We start from the raw sequence: 27,447 nt of genomic DNA, 5'->3' as shown, positions 1-27,447 counted from the left end.
TTCTTTTCCTTTTAAGATCACTTATGCGCTACGCTACGTATGTACGTATGTACATATAAAACATAGAGATTAAATACATATATCTAGATACATATCGATACGTACGATAGAAAAATCGTTACCATTGTTAAATCGCTTGAAATTTGTCAAGGGTCGCTATTACGATCGAATTCGACTTAAAAATAGAACAAAGAAACCGGGGTCCGTTGCGGTAAGTCCGTTGCGGTCGTTACGATTTTACAAGAAAAATTAATTCTTTCAAGAATTCGGAATATTTTTCTTCGCTATTTTTTACGTTACGTGTGTTATAGAATATAGAAATATGTCAACTATCGTTAACGAAACTTTGCAAAATAATTTCGAAGAGGAAGAGGAAGAGGAAGAAGAGATTTACGATGTGCAACCTGAATTTCTAGAATTGGATAATCGGTAATAGACTTTTTTTATACACCTTTTTATATTGATAGTCCACAAATAATTATATTTAGCGAATATTAATTAAATGAAAAATCATCGTTTTGCAGTATTATTTGGATTAGAGAACGGGTATTAAATTTCTTAGGGTTATCTGGTTATAAATACCTTTTTAATAATTTAATAGAGGTAATATATTTTTGTATGTAACAAAAATTTTTTTTATTAGAACCGTTATCACATTCGTTTTTTATTCATTTGTTAGGCAAACAATAGATATTTTGAGAAAAAATTAATAAATTTTTTAAGTCATGATTTATATTCATTTACAACTCTCGAAAGGAAGATAATTTTCTTTTACAAAACATATTCAGTGGAAACGGTTCAGGAGGAAATAACAGTTTGGGAAAGTGAGTAATATAGATATTCTGCTTCTTTGCAAATAATATTGCGTAATAATGAAATAAGTTGATTGGCAAAAAATTCTTTAATAATTTTTTATACACTATTATATTTCTTTTCCATTAAACTTTGCTTTAGCTTAATTATCTTTTTAATCTTTATATATTTATATTTATATTTTATATCATATATTTTCATTTTACAAAAGTTCTTAAAAATATATGCTTTTAACTACCAATAGCTATAATTCATGGTAGCAAACAAATGCTGTTTTTAAATTAAAAAGAAAATGAAACACGATAAATCGTATTAAATTAAGTTAGTACAATAGCAACGATTTTTTCGAATGTTAGGAAAAATTGAAAAATCGATCAGTGAAAAGAAGAAAAGGAAAAGAAGGAAACTAATGAAAGGTAAAAATAAAATTAATTCAATTAAAAGTCAAATTAAATTATCTTCTATGAGTTTTGAATCGAGTATAGAATCCACATCCAGCGAACAAGAAATAGAGGATGAAGAGGAAGAAAGTTTAATGAAAGCAAGCGGTGATATTTCAATAGATTCTATAAGAATAGATGATGGAATTGGTAATAATATTAACAACATATTTTCAAGCTCATCGTGTAAACTATTCCTATAAAAGTTAATATACGATCATTTTTTAGATGCTCCAGATTTTGTTCCACCGATTGGCGAGGAAGATAAATACATCTTGACGAAGGTATTACATTTTAATAAAAAATGAATGTTACTTTGCACTGCGATAATAATGCTACAATGATTATTTCCTATCATAGAAAATAGTGGACAAAGAAATAGAAAAACCAATTATTCACATTATATGCGGAGAAATTGATTCAAAATCTTTTGATCTAAAAGATATAAACTTTTTTTACTTCATGAGAATAAATGAAGAACCAATTCCTCCTTTTGAAACGTACGAAGAATGTGTTGATCAAATGCCAAACTGTATGATTGTTGGTTCTATCAATGGACACTTTTTAGCATCTTTAGAAACATTACTTGTCCAAGTATTTAAACCTTTGGTTAATGCACAGTTCAGAGGCCCTCATTTTGGGAAATACTATAAAATTGAAGAATCTAACGAAGTACCTTCGGATATAGCAAGAGCTTCAGCTACCCTAGCTGAGATCGCAGAATCTAAGGTTTGTATGCTGTGACATATTATCTGTTACCATTCTAGAATTTCTAAGTAATAAAAATTTTGACCCATACAATTTTAAATAGTTTATTTATTTAAAAATAGAGGTCCACATATAGAAGGCCATCCGATTTTCGACGAGTGTCTGTTTTGCTTTCAAAGGAGAAAAATGAAACTGAAAAAAGCATAGGAGAAGATGAAACAAGTGATTTTCACGATGATATGACGGTTGAACGTACATCAATTAAAAAACCCTTAAAAGCACGTAGTTCATTAACAATTTCAACTAAGACAGAGACAGCGGAAGAAAAAATTGAAATAGGGCAAAGTAAAAAGGATATCTTAGAATATTTGGATAAGCTGTCAGCTAATGTAGAATGGTTAATATTATAGACAAAATCATGTTGACATTTTGAATTAGAAATTAAGTATTTATATTTTTGCACTTGATGGTTCTAGGACCTTGCAACATATAGGAACTGATATCCTATTACCAATACCATCAATTATTGAATTAAGAGATTCTACTGTATTGGATGAAGATATACAAAGTAATAAGTACATCATTGACCAATTGGAAGATATAATCATATCTTGGGGAGCTCATATACAGCAAGTATATAATTTATTATAGAGATATTAAGATATAAAGTGTGTGTGTGTGAAGGAGGGTATATGTGTGTATTCAATACAAATTAGAGATGAACATATTAATTTTAGGTACTAGAATCGTACACAAATAAGGTACCCGAAGATAAAGGGCCAATAGCTGAATATCATTATTGGCGCGAGCGTCAGACAGGACTGTCAGTTATCGTTGAACAGTTTAAAAATCCTGTTATCCAGAGAATATTAAAATTATTGAATTTGACTGCATTACATATAGCTTCGACTTTTAATCATTTTAAAGATGAACTTTGGAATTATTATAACGAAGCTCGAGATAATACAAAATTTCTCTCCACTATCAAGAGACATTTCGAGGTAAAATAGAATTTTATCCTAGTCTATGCAAAAGAAACATAAACAAAGTAATAAATTTAACAACCTTCTTATAAATTATAATTAATAAACTTATATAAAAATTATTATTTCAAAATATATATTTTACTATTAATAGTTGATAAGTTACACAGACCAATACAAACAAATCAATGATGGTATTTTTTCTTTGGTAAATGGATTGAAAATGATTTGGATATTATCATCCTATTATTCTTCCGAAGAGAAAATGATATCCTTATTTGAAAGAATTTCATGGCAGCTTTGCCAAAACATCAGAAAAAATTTATCAATCGACAAGTTATTTAAGTACATAAATCAATATTATTATTTTTTATTGTAATGCCATTAAATGGTATAGTAAATAATCGAAATTATATTTTTAGCAATTCATTAGAAATTGTTTCACAAAAATCTAGAGATGCGTATGAAATGATGAAAAATTGGAAAAAATCGTATTTAAGAACAAGAGATGATATTGAGGAATCAGGAAAGGGTGCACGTTGGGAATTCGATCAAAAACATCTTTTTCAAGAAACCGAATACATTGCCAATGTTTGTAATGATTTCAATACTATAGCCAATGTTCTTCAAGATTTTTACAATATATTTGGAGCTGATCTAAAATCAATCATTTATGAGCCAGCGCATATTGATACGATTATAAAACGAATTGGATTATTACTAGAACCATTTAAATTGGCCGATTTCGATGTCTTCAGTCCTTTCAATAAAGAAAATTGGGAAGCAACGATGTCGCGTTTTAATGCAGAAGTTTCTTATCTAGAAAATGATGCCAAATTTTTTATTGATGAATGTTTTAAAGTTCTTATCAACGCAAAAGATACACTTGAAATGCTTTTCAAATTCAAGAATAGAAAGACTAGAGCTACTATACGCGAAATTTTATTTAGTAAATTCGAAATCACTATGCAACAGTTCAGTAAAGAAATAGGCTCTGTGGAAAATATATACAACAGGGGTAAGACACGTTAAATTTTCTATTAAAATGATTAATTACTAAAAATATAACGCGTTTACAGATATAGATATAACAGGATGCATAAATTATTATTATAATATAATTAACGTGTTTAGGTAAACGAAATCCTCCTTTACTAACATACCATCCACCAATGGCAGGAGCAATTTTTTGGGCAAGGCAATTGTTTTATTGTCTCAGAGGACCAGTGTTATATTTTCAGAACATACAAGAATTAAAACATAACGAATTCAAGCTTATGAGTTTCAGTCAATATCTTGATATAGGTAAACAATTGAAGGCTTTTGAAGAAATTAAATTCAAAAGTTGGATAAACAAAGCAGAAGAAACTATAACGAATATTATGAAGAGTAACGTGCTAAAAGTAGTACAAATAGTGGATTATGAAGGTTTTCAAAAATTTCATCTTGATTTTATTACAATATAAAAAATTATTTCTTTATCGTCTTATTTATAGTCGCGTACCATCGTTTCCAGATGAACGGAAATTAATTTCGAGAAATGATCTTGCCGTCACCCGTGCATCATCGAAAAAGTTAAAGGGGAAGGAACATTTGATATCAAAGCCAAGCATTGGTAGAATTTTATTTTACCCGTAATTTGATTTATAGTTAGATCGAGTGTTTATAAACTTGAGTGTTTCTTACTTTCTTTCCTTTTTCTCTCATTCTATTTTTATTCACATCTATATTGATGCTACAACAATAATTTTATATCATAGATACGATCAGTTCGATTGGTGGTTCTAAAGTGATATCGGTCAAAGGAGCTGTTCGATCGGTTCATTCGCAGAAAAATCAGAAAATGATTTCTATTGTTTCCTTGCAAGATAAACAAATTATTGACATTCAAAAAATAAACTACATTGAATTTATGCAAGATTCTATTTTGATCGAGTATAAATTACACCTAGAAATAAACTTCAACTGGGAAATTTTTGAAATAATTCGCGAGGTAAATATTGATGAATTTATTAAGCCGATTAATAGAAATAAATATAAAAGTTTAATGCAAATTGATTAAAATCCTTACCTTTGAAATAGGCAGAATTGATGGAACAATTAGGTTTTAATTTACCTGATGTTATAAGAAATACGGGTCTTCAGAAAAATCGACTAAGGGCAGACATTGAGATGATAGAACAGATGATACATGAGTATAACATGATCATCAATAAGTTAGACAAGCCTGAGGTATGTGACGTGTTTAATCGAGATACTTCATTAATAATCAGTCAAACATTGTTTATTAAATATTGAATTATTGAATTATAGATTCAATTACTGAAGAGTACTCTTCTTATTATCGAAAAACATATTCAACCTGGCATTATACGATTTAATTGGGATTCTTTGAATATAACAGATTATGCTATGTCATGTGTGAATTTATTGAAAAATTTAAAATCAATCATTGAACAGCTTTATCAGTTAAAAAAGGAATTGGATGAAAGAATTGAATCTAAAATACAGAATTATAATTTAGTGTCTCCAAGTACTGATGTGTCCGAATCAAACAATGAAAGTTTATTACCTTGCAAGGTTGAGTATCATTAGTTTATAAAGCGTATCTTAATTGTATCAAGTTACATCATATAACATTTTATTTCAAGTATAATAATAAATAAACCTTCCTTGAGCAGACATATTTTGTAAATATAGAGTCTCGCAGAACGGAATTAATCGGTGCAATGTTAAAAGCATATAAATCCACAAGTCCTATATTGTTAAAAATTGAGAGCTTAGTAGAAGGAAGATCTACTGGAAAGTGTCCAACAATGCACCTCTTTTATGAAAAATATGAAAAGAATATATTTGTAGCGCTTACAACGTATTTATATTTTCCTTTATGAACGTATCATTTTTACTACACTGTTTAGAATCAAGTTATACAAATAAATATTCGTTTATTATTTTTTAGATGCATTGTAAACAATATGGAGTTCTTAAACAAGATGTTGTCTGGTAATAATGTGATGTTTCAAGTAGATGCTGTATTAATAGCATCGGAAGTTATCTTGAGACCGTCGCCTAATGAAATTAATAATATTATTTTGCACGACATTTTGGATCTATTAGAGAGATTAAAAGAATTTCCCAGGTGGATGAACGGTTCTTGCTTAGAATGTAAACCGCAAAAAAAATATCCTTCGGGCGACTTCTTTACAGTTTCTTTCTTCGAAGATGTAATGAGTATACAAGTAATTTAATTTACATTCAGTATAATATTGAAGAAAGCATTTAGAAATGCATTTAGTATTATTAAAATTATATTATATTAAAATAAATATATTAATTTATCTTGAGATATAAAACATAAATGTAGAAAGAATAGAAGATATTATATATGTTATAGATGATTAATGATCTTATAATAGCAGTTCAGGACACTGCTTATAAAATATCCGTTGATTGCTGGGGATATTTACAAAAATGGAAAAAGTATTCTAATCTTTGGACTTTTGATAAAATTGTAGCTGGAGAAAAGTTTGCATCCACTAAACCCACGCTTCGACAATATGATGAAAAGTTTACGTTTTATGGTGGTATTTTAGAAGAGCTTGACGATATGGCACATAATATCGACATATCGAGCGTACGGTAAACTTCTTATATAATCTTACTACCATCTATTAAGTTTTCTTTAGCATTTATTCATATCATTTATCCATATCAGTGGTGAGTTATTTCCAATATCTTTTACTTGTATAATATTAACTTTCAACGATTTTACAATAATCTTCGATCCCAAGGATCAATTTAAAACCATTAATGAGAGGTATAGAACAACATGCAATGGAATGGAAGCAAGTACTTGGTAATTTTCTCCTTGTCGACACCGTTAAAGAAATGAACGAGTTTAAAGATCTAATCGAGCAGTACCGCGAAAAAGTTGAATTGATAATCACCGGACTAGAACGCTTTACAATGATTATGCAAGCAATTTCTGATATAAAAAAAATGGCAATTCAAGCAGAAGTACAATATATATTGTATCAGGTCTGTAATGTCGTAAGATTTTGTCAATTGGTAAATTAACAATTATTATCCTTTCTATTTATTTATCAATGTGACCTTTTTCTTTTTTTATTTTTTCCTTTTTATTTTTCTTTTTCTTTTTTTTAGGAAACTTTCAAAACCCTACGTGCACATGGAATAGTATTTTCAGAAATGGATGAAAAAATGGCTTATGAACTCCAAACTGATTGGGAATCTTTGTACCTTGGAGCTCTTTATCGAGCTTCGACAATAATAACTACTAGGGAGAAATTTGCCGAAATGATAGAAGATCAAATGATAGAATTCGATGATGAACTTGTAAAATTCATTGAAGACTTTCAAAATAATGGTCCAGGCAGTGTAAAGGATGATCTTGATCTCGGTCTACAAAAGATGATTGTATGTTTGTATACATGTTTCATTCAGTATGTATATGAAGATTTATAATATTGTATATTGTTATAAATGGATTTTTATTTTTTTTTATTTTTTTTTTTTTTTTTTTTAGGATTATGGACAATTGATAGAGAAATATGATGAACAGCGACGTAATTTGGTCAACTCTCAGATATTATTTGATCTTGATCCAGCTGATTATTCAAAATTCTTGAAAGTCAAGGAAGACTACGAGGGCATGGAAAAGTTATATGCTTTGTATAAAGATCAAAAAACTGCTAGGAGCGAATGGGCTCAGACATTGTGGGTAAATTTGAATCCGCAACAGTTACTTGATGGCATGGAACACTTCATCAAACAGTTTCAAAGATTCCCCAAGGCAGTTAAAAAACTGGACGTTGGACAGACATTGGAAATTAATATGAGAAACTTTAAAAATTCTGTGCCATTATTTGTTGAGTTGAAAAACGAAGCGATGCGTGAAAGACATTGGATCGATTTAATGAACAAAACTGGACAACACTTTGATATGAAACCAGATAGGTGCGCGAATAATTAAGATCGGTAGTTTTTTCAAGGAATTCATTATGTAAAGCTATACAAATTTTTTAGATGGTTACTTGGTAGTTAGTTCATTATTACGATGTAAATTTATATAGGTACTTGAAATAATTAACATATTGTCAATAATTAGCATATAGTACATAATAATTTCTATAACTATTGAATTCTATTGTAATATGTATTATTTTTTAGCGATAGTAATATGTATGTGTTATTTTTTAGAATTATTAGAAAAGGACGAAGGTTTGATATTAAAAGAAACTTTCTTTTTTCTTTTTTCTATAAGATTATTTGCTAACTTTTGCAGTGATAGTGATTTCTGATATTTCTATTCTATAACAGTGCTAAATAGACATTAAATAAGGTAACTGTAAACAAAAATTAAGTTTATTGAATATTAAAGCGCGCATTTTTTTTTTTATTTTTAAATATACATTAAAGTATGTGTGACCAAAAGATTGGTTTAATGGAAGGGTAAGTTAGATCGTTTAATTGGTAAAACGTCAATTAAAATTTAATGAATATGTTCTAATATCTCCTATGTTTTAAGGTTTACATTAGAAAATATGTTTGCCATGGATTTGGGAAGGTATCAGGAAATAGCACAGAGCATTGTGACAAATGCTATAAAGGAATTATCAATAGAAAAAGGGGTAAAAGAAATAGCAGACATTTGGAAAAGCACGGAATTTACCGTAATACCACATTTTAAAGGTAATTCAATATAAGACCTGTAATACATATATATAATACATATATAGGGGGGAAAAATATAGCAATTATAATATACGAATAACATGAAATAATTTTTGTAGGACTTGAAGATCGTGGATTCGTTCTTGGTCCCATTGAAGAGCTTAATCAAATTTTAGAAGATAATATGTTAAATGTGAGCAGCATGGCAGCCTCACAGTTTATTGGACCCTTTCTTAATATAGTTCAAAAATGGGAAATTGCTATGCATACGATATCAGAAGTATTGGAACTATGGATAGAACTTCAACGAAAGTGGCTATATTTGGAAGGTATTTTTGTGGGAGGCGATATTCGATTGCAACTTCCAGACGAGGCCAGAAAATTTGATGACATTGACAAAGCGTACAGAAAGATTATGACTGATACCGCAAGGAAATTAAATGTCCATGATTGCTGTACCATTCAAGGCAAGGATCATACAAATAAATCCTTCTCGTTAAACAATATGCAAAATTACAATTTTATCTATCACGTTTTGGACCAATATGTAGTAAATACATTAGTACGTAGTAAATATATAGAAATTACTCGTTGTTGATTCAATTGTCTTTTATCTATATTCAGGAAGAAAGGACGAATTTATGTCGATGATCACTGGACTCGATAGATGTCAAAAGTCACTGTCGGATTATTTGAACAGCAAACGAATTATCTTTCCAAGGTTTAGTTTCATCAGTGATGATGAATTACTGAGCATTCTTGGTAGCAGTGATCCGTCAGTGATTCAAGAGCATATTGGCAAAATGTTTGATAACTTAGATAAGTTAAATCTAACTTTAGATGGGAAAAAAAGAACTATAGTTACTGCACTTATATCATGCGAAAAAGAAATCATGGAATTTAAGAATGTTGTGATTGCTGAAGGAAACATAGAAAACTGGATGGTTTCGGTTTTGAATGAAATGAAAATATCTAATCGATATTTAACAAAAAAAGCAGTCTACGATTATGGGAAAGTAAGGAAGCTAAATGTTTATTTATTAATTTGTGTTATTTAATAAGATTTCTTTTTCTCGTTATCGCTTCTAATCAGATTAGGCGTCCAAGATCTGAATGGATATTAGATTTTCAAGGAATGATGATACTTGCTGCTGATCAAATTTGGTGGACTGCTGAAGTGGAAAATGTTTTTAATAAAATATCGATGGGAAAGAAACAAGCTATGAAAGAAGTACTTTTACATTTAGCTGAATTCTTATTTGCTTTTATTTCTTAGGACATTTATATTTAACGACATCAATTGTATTGATCGTTGATCAATTTTGTCACCTTTAGTATCTGCAACAATTGAACAATCAACTTGATGAAGTGGTATCCTTAATGGGAGGTGATACGCTTACAAATAACGACAGAAAAAAATTGGATGCTTTATTAACGATTGATGTACACATGCGTGACATAGTTGAAGGTTTTGTGAGAGATAATATTATAGATGCGGTAGAGTTCGAATGGGAAAGTCAGTTAAGGTTCAAATCAATGATGCATTATATTATCTTTATTTGATGTGCCTCGTACGTTTATGTATATGCGCGTTATCTTTTGAACTTAGATTTTACTGGGTACACGATCTTGACAATATGTGGATAAATCAGTGTACGGGAACATTCGAATATGGATATGAATATATGGGCCTTAACGGACGATTAGTAGTGACTCCTTTAACAGATAGAATATATTTAACCCTTACTCAAGCATTGTCAATGCAATTGGGTGGTGCACCTGCTGGTAAATATATGTTATCATTTTGTTTTTGAATTCCATTAATATGTTAATATAACACCATTCTTTCCTCTGAAAGGTCCCGCTGGTACTGGAAAAACTGAGACAACAAAGGATTTAGCCAAAGCCATAGGTCTATTATGCATTGTTACAAATTGTGGAGAGGGAATGGATTATGTTGCCATAGGTAAAACATTGGGTGGACTAGTTCAGTGTGGAGCATGGGGCTGTTTTGATGAATTCAATCGCATTGATATTTCTGTATTGTCCGTTATCTCGACCCAACTTCAAACTATACGTTCGGCATTGCAAATGAGAAGTAAATATTTCATGGTGCGCATTTCAGCGTATATTATATTTTTTTTATAGCCATAAGAGAGTATCGAATTTAGTTTAGAATTATAAAAGTTCGTAAATCGCGTTTCATAGAAAAAATTTCATCAATATATTTTATTCGATAGTTCGAAGGTTATGATATCCCTTTGGATACAAAAGTGGGCATATTTATCACTATGAATCCTGGATATGCCGGTCGAACGGAATTACCAGAATCCGTTAAGGCCCTCTTTAGACCGGTAGTATGTGTTGTGCCAGATAACGAATTGATTTGTCAAATCAAACTCTTCAGTGCTGGTTTCCTCACGGCAAAAGTTCTTGCGAAAAAGATGACTGTTTTACACGTACTGGCAGAAGAACAACTTAGCAAACAAACGCATTATGATTTTGGATTAAGAGCTATGAAATCTGTACTTAATATGGCTGGACATTTAAAAAGAACATCTGGCGATTTAGCAGAGAATCTTGTCCTAATGAGAGCTCTCAGGGATATGAATCTACCTAAATTTATATATGACGATGTACCGTTATTTTTGGGTCTGATTAAAGATCTATTTCCTGATCTTGACTGTCCCAGGATAGAATATCCACACTTTAATAAAGCTGTAATCAAGATGTTGGAAGAAAATAACTATATTGTTTTAAACGAACAAGTATGTGTGCATCTGTTACTAATGGTTACTTTTTCATTTTATTTTTTTCGATTACCAGTATTTTGTTTAAGCTTTGAACGATTTGTAAAAATTTTGTAAATTACATTAGATTGAGAAAATTGTTCAACTTTATGAGGTCATGATGGGTAGACACTCAACAATGGTTGTTGGTCCTACTGGAGGTGGAAAAACCGTTATTATCGAAATATTATGTATGGCCCAAACTTACTTGGATATTCACACCAAGCTTTACATCTTAAATCCAAAGGTGTGTGTATGTGTGATGGTTTTTTCATTGGTTTCACATTTCAAATAATAAATGTATCTTTTTGAAGGCATGCACTGTGATCGAGTTATACGGTATACTAGATCCAATAACACGCGAATGGACAGATGGTCTTCTTAGTAATATTTTTCGCGAAATCAATAAACCTCTTGATTCTGAACAAGAAGAAAGAAAGTACATATTATTTGATGGAGATGTCGATGCGTTGTGGATCGAGAATATGAATTCAGTAATGGATGATAATAAGCTTTTGACTTTGCCTAATCAAGAAAGAATAAAACTACAAAACCATTGTAGTCTTCTTTTTGAGGTAATCAAATTATTATTTTTCTATCATATTAAATAACATAAGCTGTACAAATAAACGAATTAATAATATTAAAAATTTTTTATATAACATTTTTGATCTCTTTTTTATAATTTTAGGTAGGCGATTTGCAATATGCATCTCCTGCTACTGTATCAAGAGCTGGTATGGTTTATGTAGATCCAAAAAATTTGGGTTATCAACCATATATGGACAAATGGATAAAATCTAAAAATGAAAATGACCAAGAATTCCTTGCTCGAATGTGTGAAAAATATGTACACGGGGCACTTAATCTTATTATAGAGGGAATGTTGGGATTGCAAAGAGTGAAACCGCTTCACATGATTATACCTCAGACAAATTTAAACATGGTAATACCTGAACGAATGCATATTAATTAATATATGTGGATACGTGAGAAAGTTATTTGTATCTCTGATATTCTTTTTAGGTAATTCAACTTGCATACGTATTTGATGGATTGCTACAAGCTGAAGAGGAAACGTTAGAAAGCAAGTCTTATGTAACGGATCAAGATGAACAGTCGGTCCATTATGAATATACTGCAAGTAGAGAAGATCTACTAGAAGCTATGTATCTTCAGTCCTGTTATTGTTCCTTAGGAGCTACTTTAATAGAGGATTCTAGAAAGAGTTTCGACGATTATATGAAAAAAACCTCTGGTTTTATGCTCGTCGAAGATACGAGTGAAAAACCAGCAACGATACGTAAGTTGGTATCTTTTGCGTTCGATATCAATAAAATTTTAACTAATAGCGTAACAACGAAATCTCACGATTAGAGATAAAATGAAAACGATATATGTGCAGGATTTATACCAATTCTATTCAGTACATTATACGAATATTTTTTGGACATGCAAAAGAAAATATGGATGCCATGGAAATGGCTTGTACCTTCATATATTCACGATCGGGTAAAAAACTTTTCGGAGATATTAGTACCAACTGAAGACACACTTCGAGCAATATGGTTTATTACTCTAATGAATGATCTACAAAGGCCTACACTTTTGGTTGGCGAAACTGGTACCTCCAAAACAGCTATAATTCACGATTTTTTAAGGCGCATCGATTCCGAGAAATATGCAAGTATATTAATATAAGAGCGATGTTGTAACTATTCCATATTTGACAGCAATCAAAATATTTATATACTTAAATTTAACTTACTTAACTGTTATACATATTTGATTGATACAGAACAAATTACCAATAAATTTCTCATCGAGAACAACCTCGATGGATGTACAGAAAAATATTGAATCGGCTGTGGAAAAACGATCCAGAGAAATATATGGGCCACCTCCAGGGAAAAAATTAATTATTTTCATAGATGATATGAATATGCCGATAGTAGACACGTACGGGACTCAACAACCAATTGCCTTTCTCAAGTTATTATTTGAAAGGGGTGGTTTGTACGGTCGTGGAAAAGATCTGAATTGGAAATATATAAAAGATATTTGTAAGATATCAGCAAGTCAAGTATTTGAAAACACTAAGTTTTATTTAATAAATTATATATAGTTATTATATATTTATTTATGTATTTTTTGTAATTAAATCACAGGCTATATAGCTGCAATGGGAAAACCTGGTGGTGGAAGAAACGAGGTCGATCCGCGATTTATTTCCATGTTTTCGGTTTATAATGTCACTTTCCCAATGAAACAAACGCTTCAATATATTTATAAGAGTATTTTAAACGGGCATCTAGAAATATTTCCAGAAGAAGTGCAATCTACTGTAGATAACATTGTTCATATTACGTTGGAACTTTATCAGGTTATCATAAGATATATGAAAATATATTATTTTGCATTTAATAGTCTAATAATGAATTCATTAAAATTCATTAAAAAGAACGGAAAGGAAAAGTAAATATATTTTTTATTTCAGATAGTTTTAATGGAATTATTGCCCACGCCATCAAAATTTCATTATATCTTTAATATGAGAGATCTTTCAAGAATAATGGCAGGGGTAGTTCAAAGTCACCCGGATTACTTTCCAACTGCAGAACGATTCGTTCGGCTTTGGAGAAATGAATTTACAAGAGTCATATGCGATAGATTAATTACCGAGGATGTAATAACATTTTTCTTTTATTACTGTGAATTATAATTAAAAGTACTGACTGATGCAATCATTAAATGACGTATACTCAATATAGGATCAGAATTTGATAAAAGAAGATATAACAAACAAGATCAAACATACTTGGGAAGAAGAACCTACATTGATCGAGTACACGTTAAGAGATCCATTGCTTTATGGAGATTTTAGAAATGCCTGTTATGAGGATGAGCCAAGATATTATGAGGATCTGTTAGACTACGAAGCTGTGTACAATTTGTTTTTGGAGGTAACGCTTTTTCTACCTATTTACGATGAAAATTCATATCTATTATACTGAAATAATGTAAATTATCTTTGCACAGATTTACGAAGAATACAACGAAAGGAATGTTACAAAATTGCAAATGGTTCTTTTTAATGATGCATTAGAACATCTTACAAGAATTCATCGTATTCTTAGGATGCACCGTGGCCACGCTCTCGTAGTAGGCACCAGTGGCAGTGGAAAACAGTCAGTAATAAGGCTTGCTTCGTTCGCTGCTAACTGTCAGGTCTTTGAGATCAACTTAAGTCGAGGATACAATGAAAATATGTTTCGCGATGATTTGAAGAGATTGTACAACATGATCGGCGTCGAGAATAAGAAAATTGTATTTTTGTTCACTGCTTCCCACATCGTGGATGAAAGTTTTCTGGAATTGATCAATAATATGCTCATGACGGGTCTAGTGGCTACTCTTTTCTCCGACGAAGAAAAGGATATTATTATCAGTTCGTGTAGAGATACTGCTGTGAAAGCTGGTTTTGACATTACGAAGTTAGATTTAAATACACTTTTAACTCCTATTTTCTCTTTTGATACTTATCACGAAGGGCACGTAATGAGTACGATGTTTCTTTCAGGGAGAGTGTATGGGCATATTTTGAAAAGACATGTATCGATAATTTACGCATTGCCTTATCTATGAATCCTGCCGGTGATTTATTGAGAATACGCTGCCGTAATTATCCTGGTTTGGTGAACAGTACTACCATAGATTGGATGTTTCCATGGCCAGATCAGGCGCTGATGGCAGTAGCTAATGTTACTTTAAGAGATGTGAGTTATAATATAGAATTCGTATTCGTCAACCATAATGCGAAAGCTTCTATCTTATTAATTATTTCAGAACCCAAATCTGCCGCAAGAATATAGAGAAAACATAGTGTTACATATGGTGCACGTTCACAAGTCTGTTGGACAATATATCGCAGACTTTCTAACGATATTAAGGCGAAAAAATTACGTCACACCGAAGGATTATCTTGATTTTATAAACACATTCTTGCGTTTGTTAATCGAAAAAAGAGATTATATTAACGCACAATGCGATCGTCTGTCCGGAGGTCTCCATATATTTCTATACGATTTACTTTTCATTTTATCTTATTTGCTGCTTCAAACTGCCAGGCAAAAAGATTATTATTTATTAGTATTATTTAATAATGCAGGTTTACAAAAGATCGAAGAAGCGTCGATCACTTTGGCCGAATTGAATGATATTCTGGCTGTGCAAAGAATTAAAGTAGCCGACCAAACGAAGAATTGTGAGCAATTATTAAGTTCGATTGGTGAAAGTACAGATATTGCAATGGATAAAAAAGAACAAAGTGTGGATAAGCAAAGGGAAATCGAGGAGAAAAAAAAGCTCATTGCCAAAGAAGAATCCGAAGCCAAAACAGCTCTTGCTGCGGCTCAGCCAGCCTTAGACGCTGCGAGGATGGCTCTTGGGGAACTCGATAAATCGGACATCACCGAAATAAGGTTTTTCTTTTGATATTACTTCTTTTCCTTCTATTCTTTCCTGATTTCTTAAACTTCTTTTTTATTTTTACTCATTTATTTTTTTCCATATCTACATCTATATTTAGATCATTTGCCACGCCTCCAAAGCCGGTCCAAATTGTTTCTGAATGTGTTGCCATATTGCGAGGTGTTAGGGACATATCTTGGAAAGGAGCAAAGGGTATGATGAGCGATCCAAGTTTTTTAAGGCTGCTACAAGAAATGAACTGTGAACAGATTACGCATAAACAGCAGCAAGCTGTCAGAGCACACTTAAGAAAGTCTACGAAGATGGATCAAATGGAGTCGATTAGCAAAGCTGGATATGGTCTTTATAAATTTGTGTTGGCTGTGTTAGATTACTGCGCTGTTTACAGAGAGGTACTTTTCTTTCTTTGATATTAAAAGAAAAACGATATCTACGTCGTCCCCAAGGTGATATACTTCTCTTTCAATATTACGGTATTCTTTTATTTATTCTACTAGGTCAAACCCAAGATAGAAAGGGTCCAAATGCTAGAAATTGAATCTGAGAGGGCACAAAGAGCTTTAGAAAAAGAAGAAAGGGAATTAAAACGAATTGAGACGATTATAGGAGAATTAAATGTAAAATACGAAACTGCCATGACGGAAAGGCAGAAGCTTCAAGAAGAAACGAATCTTTTGCAACGGAGGTTGATTGCTGCCGACAAATTAATCGGCGGTCTTTCGTCGGAAAATATTCGTTGGCAAAAAGAACTGAAAGGGTTACACGAGGAGGAAGAAAAGATAATTGGAAATAGCCTCCTTTCTTCCGGATTTCTCGCCTACTGTGGGCCATTTTCATACGAATTCAGGAACGATATGATTTACAATAACTGGTCGAAAAGCATCATAGAAAAGAAGATACCGCTTTCACAACCGTTTACTATACAGACACAGCTTAGCGACGATGTGGAAATCAGCAAGTGAGTTAAAAAAAATATTCTTTGATTTAGTCATTACACGATGAAACCGATTATAAACGAAAAATTGAAACGTGTCCAATTAATCTTCAAGGTGGACCTCGGAAGGGCTTCCACCGGATGAGCTTTCCGTACAAAATGGTATCCTGACGTTGAAAGCCTCAAGATTCCCATTGTGCATTGATCCTCAGCAACAAGCATTAGAGTGGATTAAAAGAAAAGAACGAAATAAAAACTTGAAGATTATTTCTTTTGCCGATGCAGATTTTTTGAAACAAGTCGAACTAGCGATAAAATATGGTTTGCCAATTTTATTTCAAGATGTTGACGAAATCGATCCAGTTATATATAATGTTTTATCGAAAAACATTCAATGTGAGAGTAAAACAATATTTAAACGGCAGCCGTTATCCGTTGAAGGAGGCGCGCATTACTTATTCGATTTAATTAAATTGATTAATTAATTACAGCGATAGCAGGACGAACCTTTGTTATGTTGGGTTCTAAAGAAGTCGATTACGATCCACGATTTCGAATATACTTAACGACGAAAATGTCGAATCCTGACTTTAATCCAGCCGTCTATTCGAAAGCCATTGTCATAAATTACACGGTGACTACTGCCGTAAGTATGAACACGATATTAAGGACAAAGAGGGAAAACGAGACTTTGATAATGATTAGATTCGATTAAAAATAGGGTCTAGAGGATCAATTGTTATCAGTAGTAGTGAGAACCGAACGACCAGATATCGAAGAACAACGTGAAAGGCTTATAGCCGAAATAAGTGAAAATAAAAATTTACTCAAACAATTGGAGGACAGTCTTTTACGAGAAATTGCCATGAATCAGGGAAATATGCTGGATAACATTGACTTGATCGAAACTTTAGAAAATACCAAATCGAGCGCTAGCGAAGTAACAACGAAACTATTCCTTGGTGAAGTCACGGCGGTTGATTTAAATAAATTACGGGACGGTTATCGGCCTGTAGCAAAAAGAGGGGCTATTTTGTTTTTTGTTTTAGCTAAAATGCCAACGGTGAATAGGATGTATCAATATTCCTTAAACAGCTACGTCGAAGTTTTCATATATTCCTTAAAAAAGTCTTTACCAGATCCAACTTTGGTCAGACGTCTTCGTAACATTATTCCGATATTGACAAAAAATGTTTATGATTATGGCTGCACAGGAATATTCGAAAAGCATAAGATTCTTTATTCGTTCAAGATCTGTACAGATATAGAACAAAGTATCGGTAATATAACACCGCAACAACTGGATTTCTTTATCAAAGGATGCGTTACTACTAAGATGTCAACTAGAGTGAACCCTACTACATGGCTACCTTCCAGTGGATGGGAAGACCTATTAAAATTATCTAATGATTTTCCTGAAACTTTTGCAACTCTACCTGATGACGTTACGAAAAATATCGATCACTGGAAAGATGTAATCATACTTCCGTCATTTTAAGAAAGATCAATTCTATTGCAATATGCAATCGTTTCTTTATGTATTTTAGTGGTATGACATGGATGATCCGGAATTACAAGAATTTCCCTCTAATTATTCTACCGTATTAAAGCCATTCGAAAAATTAATGTTGATACGATGTTTTCGTGTGGATCGAGTCTATCGTGCCGTTATCAATTATATAATCGAAGTTATGGGGGAAGAATACGTAACGCCACCCCATATAAGCCTGGATTTAATTTTTGAACAGTCTACTGCTATGATGCCAATCATTTTTATTTTAAGTCCTGGTTCGGATCCTACCTCTGAGCTAATGAAACTGGCAGAACGATACAGTTTCGCTGTTGGAAAATTCAAATACTTATCGCTTGGTCAAAATCAAGAGAAGGTAAGTTGTGTATTGTTATTGAACACTATATTGCATATTACAATATAACGCGATCTTATGGTCTTACCATAATTATTATTCGCTACTTCAGAATGCAATAGAATTATTAGAGGCAGCTATATTCAGAGGACAATGGTTAATGTTACAAAATTGTCATTTATTATTACATTTCATCAAAGAATTAGAAAATCGTTTAGACAATCTAGAGAAACCGCATCCTGATTTTCGTCTATGGCTTACTACTGATCCAACTCCCAATTTTCCCATAGGGATTTTGCAACAGTCTTTAAAAGGTTGAATTTTCTATTTAAAATATATTTTATATTTCTATATCAATTGGAATAAATAATGTTACTTCATATTGTTTTCAGTTGTTACAGAGCCACCAAACGGTTTAAAACTTAATTTACAAAATACTTACTTGAAAATGCCACCACAGATTCTGGAAAATTGTAATCATCCTGCCTATAAACACCTCATTTATGTACTAGCATTCTATCATGCAGTTATACAGGTAAGATAAATTTTTTTATATAGTAACGTATAAATTTTATTAGACTAAAATAATCGATATCTAATGCACAGGAAAGAAGAAAATATGATAAAATTGGATGGAATATAAATTATGATTTTAATGAATCGGATTTTAATGTATGTACTTCTATATTAGACACTTACTTGACCAAAGCTTTAAGATCTAATGATCCAAGAATACCATGGAAAAGTTTAAAATACTTAATAGGAGAAGTAAGCGATATCTAAATAAAATTGAAATTAGTAATAATTATTCAAAGATAATTGTGAAATAAATTTATGACATTATGTTAGATAATTCGCAATTATAAAACCTTTCAGGTGATGTATGGTGGTAGAGTAACCGATAGTTATGATCGTCGAGTGTCGGAAACTTACATGAATGAATTTTTTGGCGATTTCCTATTCGATACCTTTCAACCTTTTCATTTCTATTATGACGACTATGTTGATTATATCATACCACCAGAGGGTGATCACGAAGAGTATTTAAATTTCATCGAAGAATTACCGTTGGTCAATACCCCAGCGGTTTTTGGTCTTCATTCTAATGCCGAAATTGGTTACTTTACTCAAGCTACTAAAGAGTTATGGGCCAATTTAATAGAGCTACAACCACAAACAGGTAAGAAGCAATAAAAGAGAATCTTTATAGAAAATTTAATTTCTTTAAATTATTTATATTATTGTAAAAATAAAATACTTTTTTATTTCCTTTTTAAGTCATGTCATTAAATATTTGTTTAGCTGTTAGCATAACAGGAATCAGTAAAGAAGAATTTATAGATAACATAGCAAAAGAAATTCTTGAAAGGATACCTCTAGAATTTGACATAAGTAAAATAAGAAGAAGTTTTGGAATGGATATCACTCCATCAACGATTGTGCTCTTGCAAGAATTAGAAAGGATCAATAAATTGATAAATACAATTTCAAAGACTCTTTCTCAGCTACGAAAGGTAACAATCAACTATGTACTTGATAACCGTGCAATTGCAAAATTAATGTATTAAAATTGTATAAATCAATGAAACTGTTATAGGCTATTGCTGGAGAGATAGGAATGGATACCACTCTTGACAATATTTCCGTTGCCCTGTATAATGGTGTTTTACCTAAAGAATGGCTCAGACTAGCGCCAGACACAAGAAAAAATCTTGCTAATTGGATGGATCACTTTCAGAAGAGAATAAAACAATATACAGATTGGGTTTGTTGATACGATTTGTAATTGATACGATGAGCGGTCTAGCGTGTATTTATACAAATTAAAAATCGTGTTTTAGAGTACTACCGACGAGCCAGTAGTTATGTGGTTGTCTGGTTTGCATGTGCCAGAGACTTATTTAGCAGCTCTAGTACAAATAACATGTCGTAGAAATAATTGGCCGTTAGATCATTCACTTATTTATACGACCGTAACAAAATTTACTAGAGTCGATGCTATAGAAGAAAGGCCTGAACAAGTATGTACATGAATTATACGATGAACAAATTAATTCTTTTATCAATAATATTTATATGAATTAATCGTATTTATATGAACATTACAAATTAATTATCAACTTTTAAATGAAAGGGTTGTTACATACATGGCCTGTACTTGGAAGGAGCACGGTGGGACGTAGAGGAAAGCTGTCTTAAAAGATCTCATCCAAAAATTCTTACCGAGGAATTACCAATTCTTTTAGTAATACCAATTCAAGCTCATAGACTCAAACTTCAGGTATAACTATGATAGATGAAAAACTACAAATTTAAAAAATTCAATCTAATAATTGTATATTTTGTTTCTCTTTTCTATAAATTTATGTAGAATACAGTAAAAACACCAGTGTACACAACATCAAATAGACGCAGTGCAATGGGTAAAGGTTTGATATTTGAAGCAGATCTTTCGACAGAGGAACATATTTCGCACTGGATTCTACAAGGCGTATGCCTTTTACTTAACACAGACTGAATTCACAATAGTAGGTAATAGATTTTTATAAGTACGAAAACTTATTCTATGATCCGTAAAATAGATGTTTATGAACTATTGCAATAATGATTATTCCTATAAAGCATATACAGTTGAAATAAATAAAAAAATAAAATAAATTCAGTTGGTATATCAAGTTATTTTAATCTGTGGTAAACAAAGATTATAAAAAGAACTGTAAACAAAGTCTTTAATACTTTGCCATCTTACCCATTGATTACTTTTTAATTCTTCTATGCTTTTAGCTTTACCTATAAAGTGTGGATCAATGATTAATAAATAAGCTTCTTTCAATCCAGTGTGCATACCAATGATACATTTACTAGAACAATCTTGATCTCCTCCCATCATAATTGGACATCCAAATTCTTCAAAATGTTGTTTGATAACATGCAAATACTTTGACAGTTCTTGGCCACTTCTAATGTGAACAATTTTACTATTTACATTATAGAAATTATCCAGGATAAGACATACCTATAAGTAAATTGCTTTCTTACCAAATAAAAGTCTGAATTTTGTAAAAAATATATCTTTGATAGAAGACTTACTTCGAAGCATCCTATCCAATCTCTCGATCCAATAAATGATTTCTCTTTATCCTCTAATGTAACGAGCGTTTCTTGAATATTTCGTATACTTGGAACTTTTTGTTGTAAATTTTTATTAATTATAATCCACGAGCAAATGGTTTGCAATGTTCTATACCCACAACCCCATCCCTAAATAAAAAATTCTTCGGATACACGTATTATTCTTCGTACCTACTATAATTCGTAATTGCATTTCGAATATTATATATATTATAGAAATTTAAGATTATCTACCCTGTCATTAAAACCATCGCAACCGTAATGCCAGTATTCATAAATTCCTCGTATAATCGTAGTCTCGCCTGTGTCGAAAGTAGGAAGAGTTTCATGGATATTTGTTAACAAACTAGTAGAATAATCGACTATCATCCCTCTAATATAACAAATCACGTGATCACTATTTGTTACATATACATAATAACAAGATATGCGAATATAATTAAAATAAAATAATCATACCAATCCGTTGTTACATATATTTTCTCAAAGTCGTCGTTCTCGATTATCCTCGGGAATTCCTTAGCGAGCTCCAAATTACAATAAACTGCGCAAACATAGATGTTCCATGCAATAGAGTCGTCCTTAAGATGCATTTGCAAATGCGCGAGCAGAGAGAACATCATTTAAAATACGTGAATAAAAACGATGTAGGAATAATCCGTCTAAGAGTATAAGGTCTATGGATGTAAATATTAAAACTTTCGAAATACAGCACGAAGCGGCGCTTCGATCGGTGTCAAGTCTAAGGAGGCTCAGTACTTCTGCTTCTCTTTGAAAAAGTATTTTTCTTGTAGATCGGTTTTTACGATTTTAAACGTACGAAAATGCTAATTAGCTTATTTAATAAGTACATAGTAAGTAAGTAATCATGCTTTTCTTTCTTAAGAAGATTCTATGTTGTAATTATAAATACTTCTTTTCGAAAAAGAAAGATTATGTAATGTACATGTACTCTGTCATTTGTTTTAGCACCAGGAGTACAAAAATGGATGTACAATATATCTGGTTTTAATAAATACGGTAAAGAACGTTAATCGATATGTGTATGTGGATGGGTGGATGGGTGGGTGGGTGGATGGGTGTTCGTGTTTATGCGCGCACATCTTACGTGCATGCGTCGTAACGTATAAATATGTCTGAAACAATGTTTAAAAAATTATAGGATTAATGCGCGATGACATACGTAGCGAAATGGATCCAGATGTACAAGAAGCATTGAGAAGACTTCCAGAACATATAAGAGATGAACGTAATTTCCGCATAGTAAGAGCTCTTCAATTGGATGCAATGAAAAGAATTCTACCTAAAGAACAATGGACTAAATTCGAAGAGGTACACGATTTAATCTCTTAAACATTGTAAAAAAATTATTAAAAATAATTTACCTTTGTCAACTTTATCATGTACTTTATGTATTTGACATATATAAGTCGTATGCTGTTATATAATTATCGTATTATAAAATTTCTTCTCTCTAAGATTTATAGTAAACATATCTTATTATTATTATTACTTAATCTGTTATTGTTTTTGCAGGATGTATTATATCTTACTCCATTAGTAGACGAAGTTGTTAAAGAACGAGAAGAAAAGGAGAGATGGAATCTTGAATAAAACTTGAATATATTAGCAATTAGTTGTACATTTTATAGCACACTAATACTTGTGTCATTTAACACAAAAAATATGTGTATAAAACTTACGAATAATGTATAAGTTATATATAAATATATTAAATGGAATATAGTATATTCGTATCATTTATTTTATTTGTGTATTAAAATGAACAATTTGTGTTGTTTTTATACAAATTATCAACCACATCCTTTATTTAAAATGAAAAAATTCCTTTAGATGCTGCCTATATATATGCGTGTATATATATACCTATATATCGAACGCGCACGATTCGGTTTATCAAAATACATAAAAGTAAGCACAAATAATTTCGTATAAGTTCGACGTAATGAGATTAATTGTACAATTGTTATAAAAACGTTTGGATTAATAAAGATCCTTGCTGTATTTATAACGGTATATATACGGTTAACGACAATTATGCATCGTACGCGGTATATTTAACGTATTTAACATCCTTTATGCAACCTTAAACGAGTCATTTCCTTACGCGTATAAATTATAGACAACTAGATGAGATATCGGAGTACCGGTGAAATAGAAAAATGACAAAGCAAAATAAAAATATAAAAACATAAATACGATGCAATTTTTATAAAATGCTAAAAAAAATAAATCAATCTATAACATCTATAAAGTTTCGTGGGTAAATACTGGATCAATATCTCATTCCCTCTCCCTTTGAGGGGGATGCGACACAAGTATCTCCCGTTGTGAAAGACTTGTAGAGTGGGTCGCGAATTTGACGAACATTTTTATTCGCGATATCTTTCGCATTTTATTAACTTAAATTGAAATATTGACAAGACATCACGTTGACAACGACCACTAATGATCGCATCGAATCGTATCATTTTACGAAAAGTACTCAGTTATAAAAGGTAGGAGATTTAGACACACGTTCGAAGGGCAATAGAAAACATGATGGCAACGGAGAGACAAGATCTGTAAAGGCACGAACACGAATTATCGACTAAAAACCTTCGAAATCTTTGCCGTCAACGAACTCATTACGTTTTCGCTATTTGATTGTCATTAAGACATAACCGAAGTCAATTTTTCTGACATTATATCCAACGATTTATCTTGGAACAACTTATTTTTTCCTTTGGAGTAAAATATTCTTTACTTATATTTTCTTTTCGATCGATTTATTAATCGGAAACACGAAAATAAATCGCAATGTAGGATAATAAAAAATAACAAGTGCAAAGTGCAAAAAGGAATGTTCCAATCTATATCTTACTCCTGTAAGAAATTTCACAAAATTACAATTTTACTTGTAGAACATTTCTATAAGATAAATTAAAATTGCAAAGTGAAGAGTAAGCATGACATTGCTTCAAAAAATATTTTCAATATAATGATGAAATTTTATTGCAAATAAACTTTTTTTTCTTCTTTCTTTCCTTTTATCTTTAACGCATATTATATAATTCTTTTGAATATTTCTTTTTCAGATGTGGTCACTGCAAAAACTGGCATGTATTTGTGAAAGGAAGATGCTGACAAAGAATAATTCCAAAACTGAACATTATAATTGTGATCCAAGCAAAACTGGCAAATATATAAGGGTTATTAAACATCAATAATTTTATCGCTAAAACAATTATAGGCTAACGAGCAATAAAGTCATGCCGTTAGATAAAACAGGTGCTGTATCGAAATACTACCTCTGTTGTATGTACAAAAATATAAACACATAATTGATTGTGTTAGAAACAAAATAAAAAATATAAATATACACTTAAGTGTATATACAAAGATATATATTCTGGTGATTAATATTTACATATACTGATATATAGTACTCTTCAAGGAATTTGCACTATTATTGAAGAGCTTTTTCTTGATATATGTTCATTTATTTGATATTCATTATTATGCAAATATTAAGGAAAACAAGTTGATTGCGCCTATTAATTTTAAGACAGAGATAACGCCAAGAAAAATACTCATCGCACTGTCAAAGCTCAAATAGCACTGTCTATCAATAACATAAATATGAGCATACCATACGATGAAAATCTCATTTGGATACTAATAGTTGGTTTCATAGTAGCATTTGTCCTAGCATTTGGCATAGGTGCCAACGATGTTGCAAACAGTTTTGGGACGAGCGTGGGTGCCGGGGTCCTTACAATTTTTCAAGCTTGCATCTTGGCAACTTTCTTCGAAATTGCTGGTGCTGTACTGATAGGATATAAGGTATACTCTAACAATGAGAGAGAGAGAGAGAGAGAAAGAGAGAGAGAGTGAGAGAAAGGGAGAGATCCAGAGATTTTACGTACCAAATATTTAATTTTCCAACAAATTTGCTTATTGTTTTTCCTTTGTTAGGTCTCTGATACAATGCGTAAGGGTATACTAGATGTAACATTATATGAAGGCCACGAAAAAGAATTAATGGTAGGAGCACTTTCTAGTCTAGCTGGATCTGGAATCTGGTTATTGCTTGCAACTGCATTACGACTTCCAATTTCTGGTACACATTCCATTGTTGGAGCTACTGTAGGATTTTCTCTTGTCTGTAGGGGAACAGCAGGGGTTTGTATAGTTTTAATTTATTTAATAATAATTTGTTTATCGATAATGATTAATAACTAATAATTACCAATTGCATTAAAATTTATAGGTAAAATGGATCGCCCTAATAAATATAGCAGCATCCTGGTTTGCAAGCCCTCTACTCAGTGGAATCGTATCCGCTGCTATCTTTTGGCTTATAAGAAAATTTGTGTTAAGGTCTAGCGAACCTTTTGAACAGGGACTTCGTATACTTCCTTTAGCATATGGCCTCACCATTGCTGTCAATGTCATGTCGGTTGCACACGATGGACCTAAATGTGTGTAATCATATTTTATCTATGTTTGCATGATGTTACAGGAAGAAACAATAATATTTTTTTTATTGCACACAGTGTTGATGTTGGATAAAATGCCATGGTGGGGTAGCTTGACGGCTGCGTTGACCTTAGGATTATTTTCAGGAATTATTGTTTATTTATTTGTTGTACCATGGCAAAGAAAAAGGATAATTTTATCTGGCCCTAGTGGTGAAAAAAAGACGGCCTTGTGTACGTGCGATAAAAGAGAAACGACAGCTATGTCTATAATTTCGGAAAATCCATGTACTAGTAATAGTGACACAAAAGAAGTTGCAGCACCAAAATTACGCGGTAATAGTAGTGCTAGTCCACTTTTAATAGTAGGTGGTTCTAATGCCGAAGAAAGTCAAGCAGAGAGCGATAAGAAAGACGAAGAACAACCGGAAGTCTCAAAGTTATTTTCATTTCTACAAGTATTAACAGCCGGTTTTGGTAGTTTTGCACATGGTGGTAATGATGTTAGCAATGCTATTGGTCCTCTCATAGCACTATGGGCAATATATGCAGAGGGTTCTGCGAGACAAGAAGCTGACACACCAATATTAATACTACTTTATGGTGGATTAGGTATCTCTGCTGGCTTATGGATATGGGGACGTAGAGTAATCCGTACATTAGGACAAGATTTAGCACGTATAACACCTACTACAGGCTTCACTATAGAGGTAAATAATTAATATAACTCACACACTTTGGAGTACATCATGTAAGAACGTGTTGTATTTATTTATTTCAATACTTTAGGTAGGAGCCGCAGTGACAGTTTTGTTGGCAAGTAAGGCTGGTTTACCTGTGTCAACGACTCATTGCAAAGTAGGATCGGTGGTATGTGTTGGATGGGCATCGCGTGGTGGTGAGGGTGTTTCTTGGAAACTGTTCAGAAATATTGCTTTTGCATGGTTGATAACTGTACCAGTGGCTGGTTGCCTATCTGCAGGCTGTATGGCTATTTTTAAAGAAGTTCTTACTTTATGATTTTATTATTTGAATAATTTCAGATGATTTAGGGAAGCCATTCAATAATAAAACTGCTGTGAATAAAACATGCAGAAATAAATAACTGAACACCATT

The 27,447-nt window shown here is 31.8% G+C and overlaps 4 protein-coding genes across 8 annotated transcripts; 3 read left to right on the top strand and 1 right to left on the bottom strand.

Annotated features, from left to right (window-relative positions):
• Positions 1-42: 42 nt before the first annotated feature.
• LOC127063562 (dynein axonemal heavy chain 10) lies at positions 43-21,235 on the top strand. Its single transcript, XM_050993517.1, has 59 exons — positions 43-211; positions 312-429; positions 525-603; positions 680-824; positions 1,170-1,403; positions 1,482-1,537; positions 1,614-1,982; positions 2,084-2,358; positions 2,438-2,594; positions 2,699-2,962; positions 3,099-3,289; positions 3,367-3,962; positions 4,079-4,372; positions 4,461-4,559; positions 4,705-4,937; positions 5,027-5,176; positions 5,258-5,524; positions 5,626-5,813; positions 5,904-6,183; positions 6,339-6,583; positions 6,736-6,982; positions 7,109-7,381; positions 7,491-7,921; positions 8,493-8,656; positions 8,758-9,105; positions 9,263-9,654; positions 9,732-9,869; positions 9,974-10,164; positions 10,248-10,423; positions 10,497-10,750; positions 10,879-11,406; positions 11,516-11,674; positions 11,742-12,002; positions 12,119-12,373; positions 12,454-12,730; positions 12,833-13,110; positions 13,226-13,490; positions 13,596-13,810; positions 13,925-14,113; positions 14,199-14,390; positions 14,467-14,921; positions 15,008-15,203; positions 15,274-15,490; positions 15,596-15,908; positions 16,016-16,310; positions 16,416-16,876; positions 16,968-17,248; positions 17,344-17,498; positions 17,574-18,326; positions 18,400-18,738; positions 18,830-19,031; positions 19,110-19,252; positions 19,324-19,485; positions 19,594-19,897; positions 20,020-20,231; positions 20,315-20,482; positions 20,559-20,738; positions 20,852-20,998; positions 21,089-21,235. The coding sequence occupies exons 2-59, from the start codon at positions 323-325 to the stop codon at positions 21,233-21,235; spliced, it is 14,592 nt and encodes a 4,863-aa protein (XP_050849474.1). The 5' UTR covers positions 43-211; positions 312-322.
• A 136-nt stretch (positions 21,236-21,371) lies between these two features.
• Positions 21,372-22,470, bottom strand: LOC127063551 (ufm1-specific protease 1). 2 transcript variants are annotated; one of them, XM_050993501.1, is made up of 5 exons: positions 22,309-22,470; positions 22,084-22,222; positions 21,808-21,978; positions 21,580-21,733; positions 21,372-21,507 (listed from the first exon to the last, which is right to left on the bottom strand). In XM_050993501.1, the coding sequence occupies exons 2-5, from the start codon at positions 22,216-22,218 to the stop codon at positions 21,389-21,391; spliced, it is 579 nt and encodes a 192-aa protein (XP_050849458.1). In that variant the 5' UTR covers positions 22,219-22,222; positions 22,309-22,470; the 3' UTR covers positions 21,372-21,388. The 2 variants fall into 2 exon arrangements, with proteins under 2 accessions (XP_050849458.1, XP_050849456.1); XM_050993499.1 differs by having other exon boundaries at positions 21,372-21,733; positions 22,309-22,468.
• A 71-nt stretch (positions 22,471-22,541) lies between these two features.
• On the top strand, positions 22,542-23,598 carry LOC127063561 (cytochrome b-c1 complex subunit 7-like). Of its 2 annotated transcripts, none has more exons than XM_050993515.1 (4): positions 22,542-22,707; positions 22,819-22,869; positions 23,012-23,181; positions 23,386-23,598. In XM_050993515.1, the coding sequence occupies exons 1-4, from the start codon at positions 22,674-22,676 to the stop codon at positions 23,461-23,463; spliced, it is 333 nt and encodes a 110-aa protein (XP_050849472.1). In that variant the 5' UTR covers positions 22,542-22,673; the 3' UTR covers positions 23,464-23,598. The 2 variants fall into 2 exon arrangements, with proteins under 2 accessions (XP_050849472.1, XP_050849473.1); XM_050993516.1 differs by having other exon boundaries at positions 22,554-22,703.
• A 555-nt stretch (positions 23,599-24,153) lies between these two features.
• Positions 24,154-27,445, top strand: LOC127063537 (sodium-dependent phosphate transporter 1). 3 transcript variants are annotated; one of them, XM_050993482.1, is made up of 6 exons: positions 24,154-24,368; positions 24,948-25,695; positions 25,828-26,034; positions 26,123-26,333; positions 26,409-27,040; positions 27,120-27,445. In XM_050993482.1, the coding sequence occupies exons 2-6, from the start codon at positions 25,492-25,494 to the stop codon at positions 27,348-27,350; spliced, it is 1,485 nt and encodes a 494-aa protein (XP_050849439.1). In that variant the 5' UTR covers positions 24,154-24,368; positions 24,948-25,491; the 3' UTR covers positions 27,351-27,445. The 3 variants fall into 3 exon arrangements, with proteins under 3 accessions (XP_050849439.1, XP_050849440.1, XP_050849441.1); XM_050993483.1 differs by lacking the exon at positions 24,154-24,368 and adding an exon at positions 24,380-24,737; XM_050993484.1 differs by lacking the exon at positions 24,154-24,368 and adding an exon at positions 24,380-24,812.
• The last annotated feature ends 2 nt before the right edge of the window (positions 27,446-27,447 follow it).

Source organism: Vespula vulgaris, chromosome 4 (assembly GCF_905475345.1).
Source record: "Vespula vulgaris chromosome 4, iyVesVulg1.1, whole genome shotgun sequence".
Taxonomy (NCBI): domain Eukaryota; kingdom Metazoa; phylum Arthropoda; class Insecta; order Hymenoptera; family Vespidae; genus Vespula; species Vespula vulgaris.
Note: the sequence above shows the minus strand (reverse complement) of the source record. Positions and strands in the feature narration are given on the sequence as shown.

Excerpts from the sequence above, each read along its gene's own strand:
- LOC127063561 (XM_050993515.1), top strand. The coding sequence starts at position 22,674 with ATGCTAATTAGCTTATTTAATAAGTACATAGTAA. Across the intron at positions 22,708-22,818 it reads ATTTAATAAGTACATAGTAA|CACCAGGAGTACAAAAATGG; the intron begins GTAAGTAATCAT and ends CATTTGTTTTAG. Across the intron at positions 23,182-23,385 it reads AATGGACTAAATTCGAAGAG|GATGTATTATATCTTACTCC; the intron begins GTACACGATTTA and ends TTGTTTTTGCAG.
- LOC127063537 (XM_050993482.1), top strand. The coding sequence starts at position 25,492 with ATGAGCATACCATACGATGAAAATCTCATTTGGATACTAATAGTTGGT. Across the intron at positions 25,696-25,827 it reads CTGTACTGATAGGATATAAG|GTCTCTGATACAATGCGTAA; the intron begins GTATACTCTAAC and ends TTCCTTTGTTAG. Across the intron at positions 27,041-27,119 it reads CTACAGGCTTCACTATAGAG|GTAGGAGCCGCAGTGACAGT; the intron begins GTAAATAATTAA and ends TCAATACTTTAG.
- LOC127063562 (XM_050993517.1), top strand. The coding sequence starts at position 323 with ATGTCAACTATCGTTAACGAAACTTTGCAAAATAATTTCGAAGAGGAA. Across the intron at positions 1,538-1,613 it reads ATAAATACATCTTGACGAAG|AAAATAGTGGACAAAGAAAT; the intron begins GTATTACATTTT and ends TTCCTATCATAG. Across the intron at positions 2,963-3,098 it reads CTATCAAGAGACATTTCGAG|TTGATAAGTTACACAGACCA; the intron begins GTAAAATAGAAT and ends TACTATTAATAG.
- LOC127063551 (XM_050993499.1), bottom strand. The coding sequence starts at position 22,218 with ATGATAGTCGATTATTCTACTAGTTTGTTAACAAATATCCATGAAACT. Across the intron at positions 21,979-22,083 it reads GCGATGGTTTTAATGACAGG|GGATGGGGTTGTGGGTATAG; the intron begins GTAGATAATCTT and ends TTTTTTATTTAG. Across the intron at positions 21,734-21,807 it reads ATTGGATAGGATGCTTCGAA|GTATGTCTTATCCTGGATAA; the intron begins GTAAGTCTTCTA and ends ATTTACTTATAG.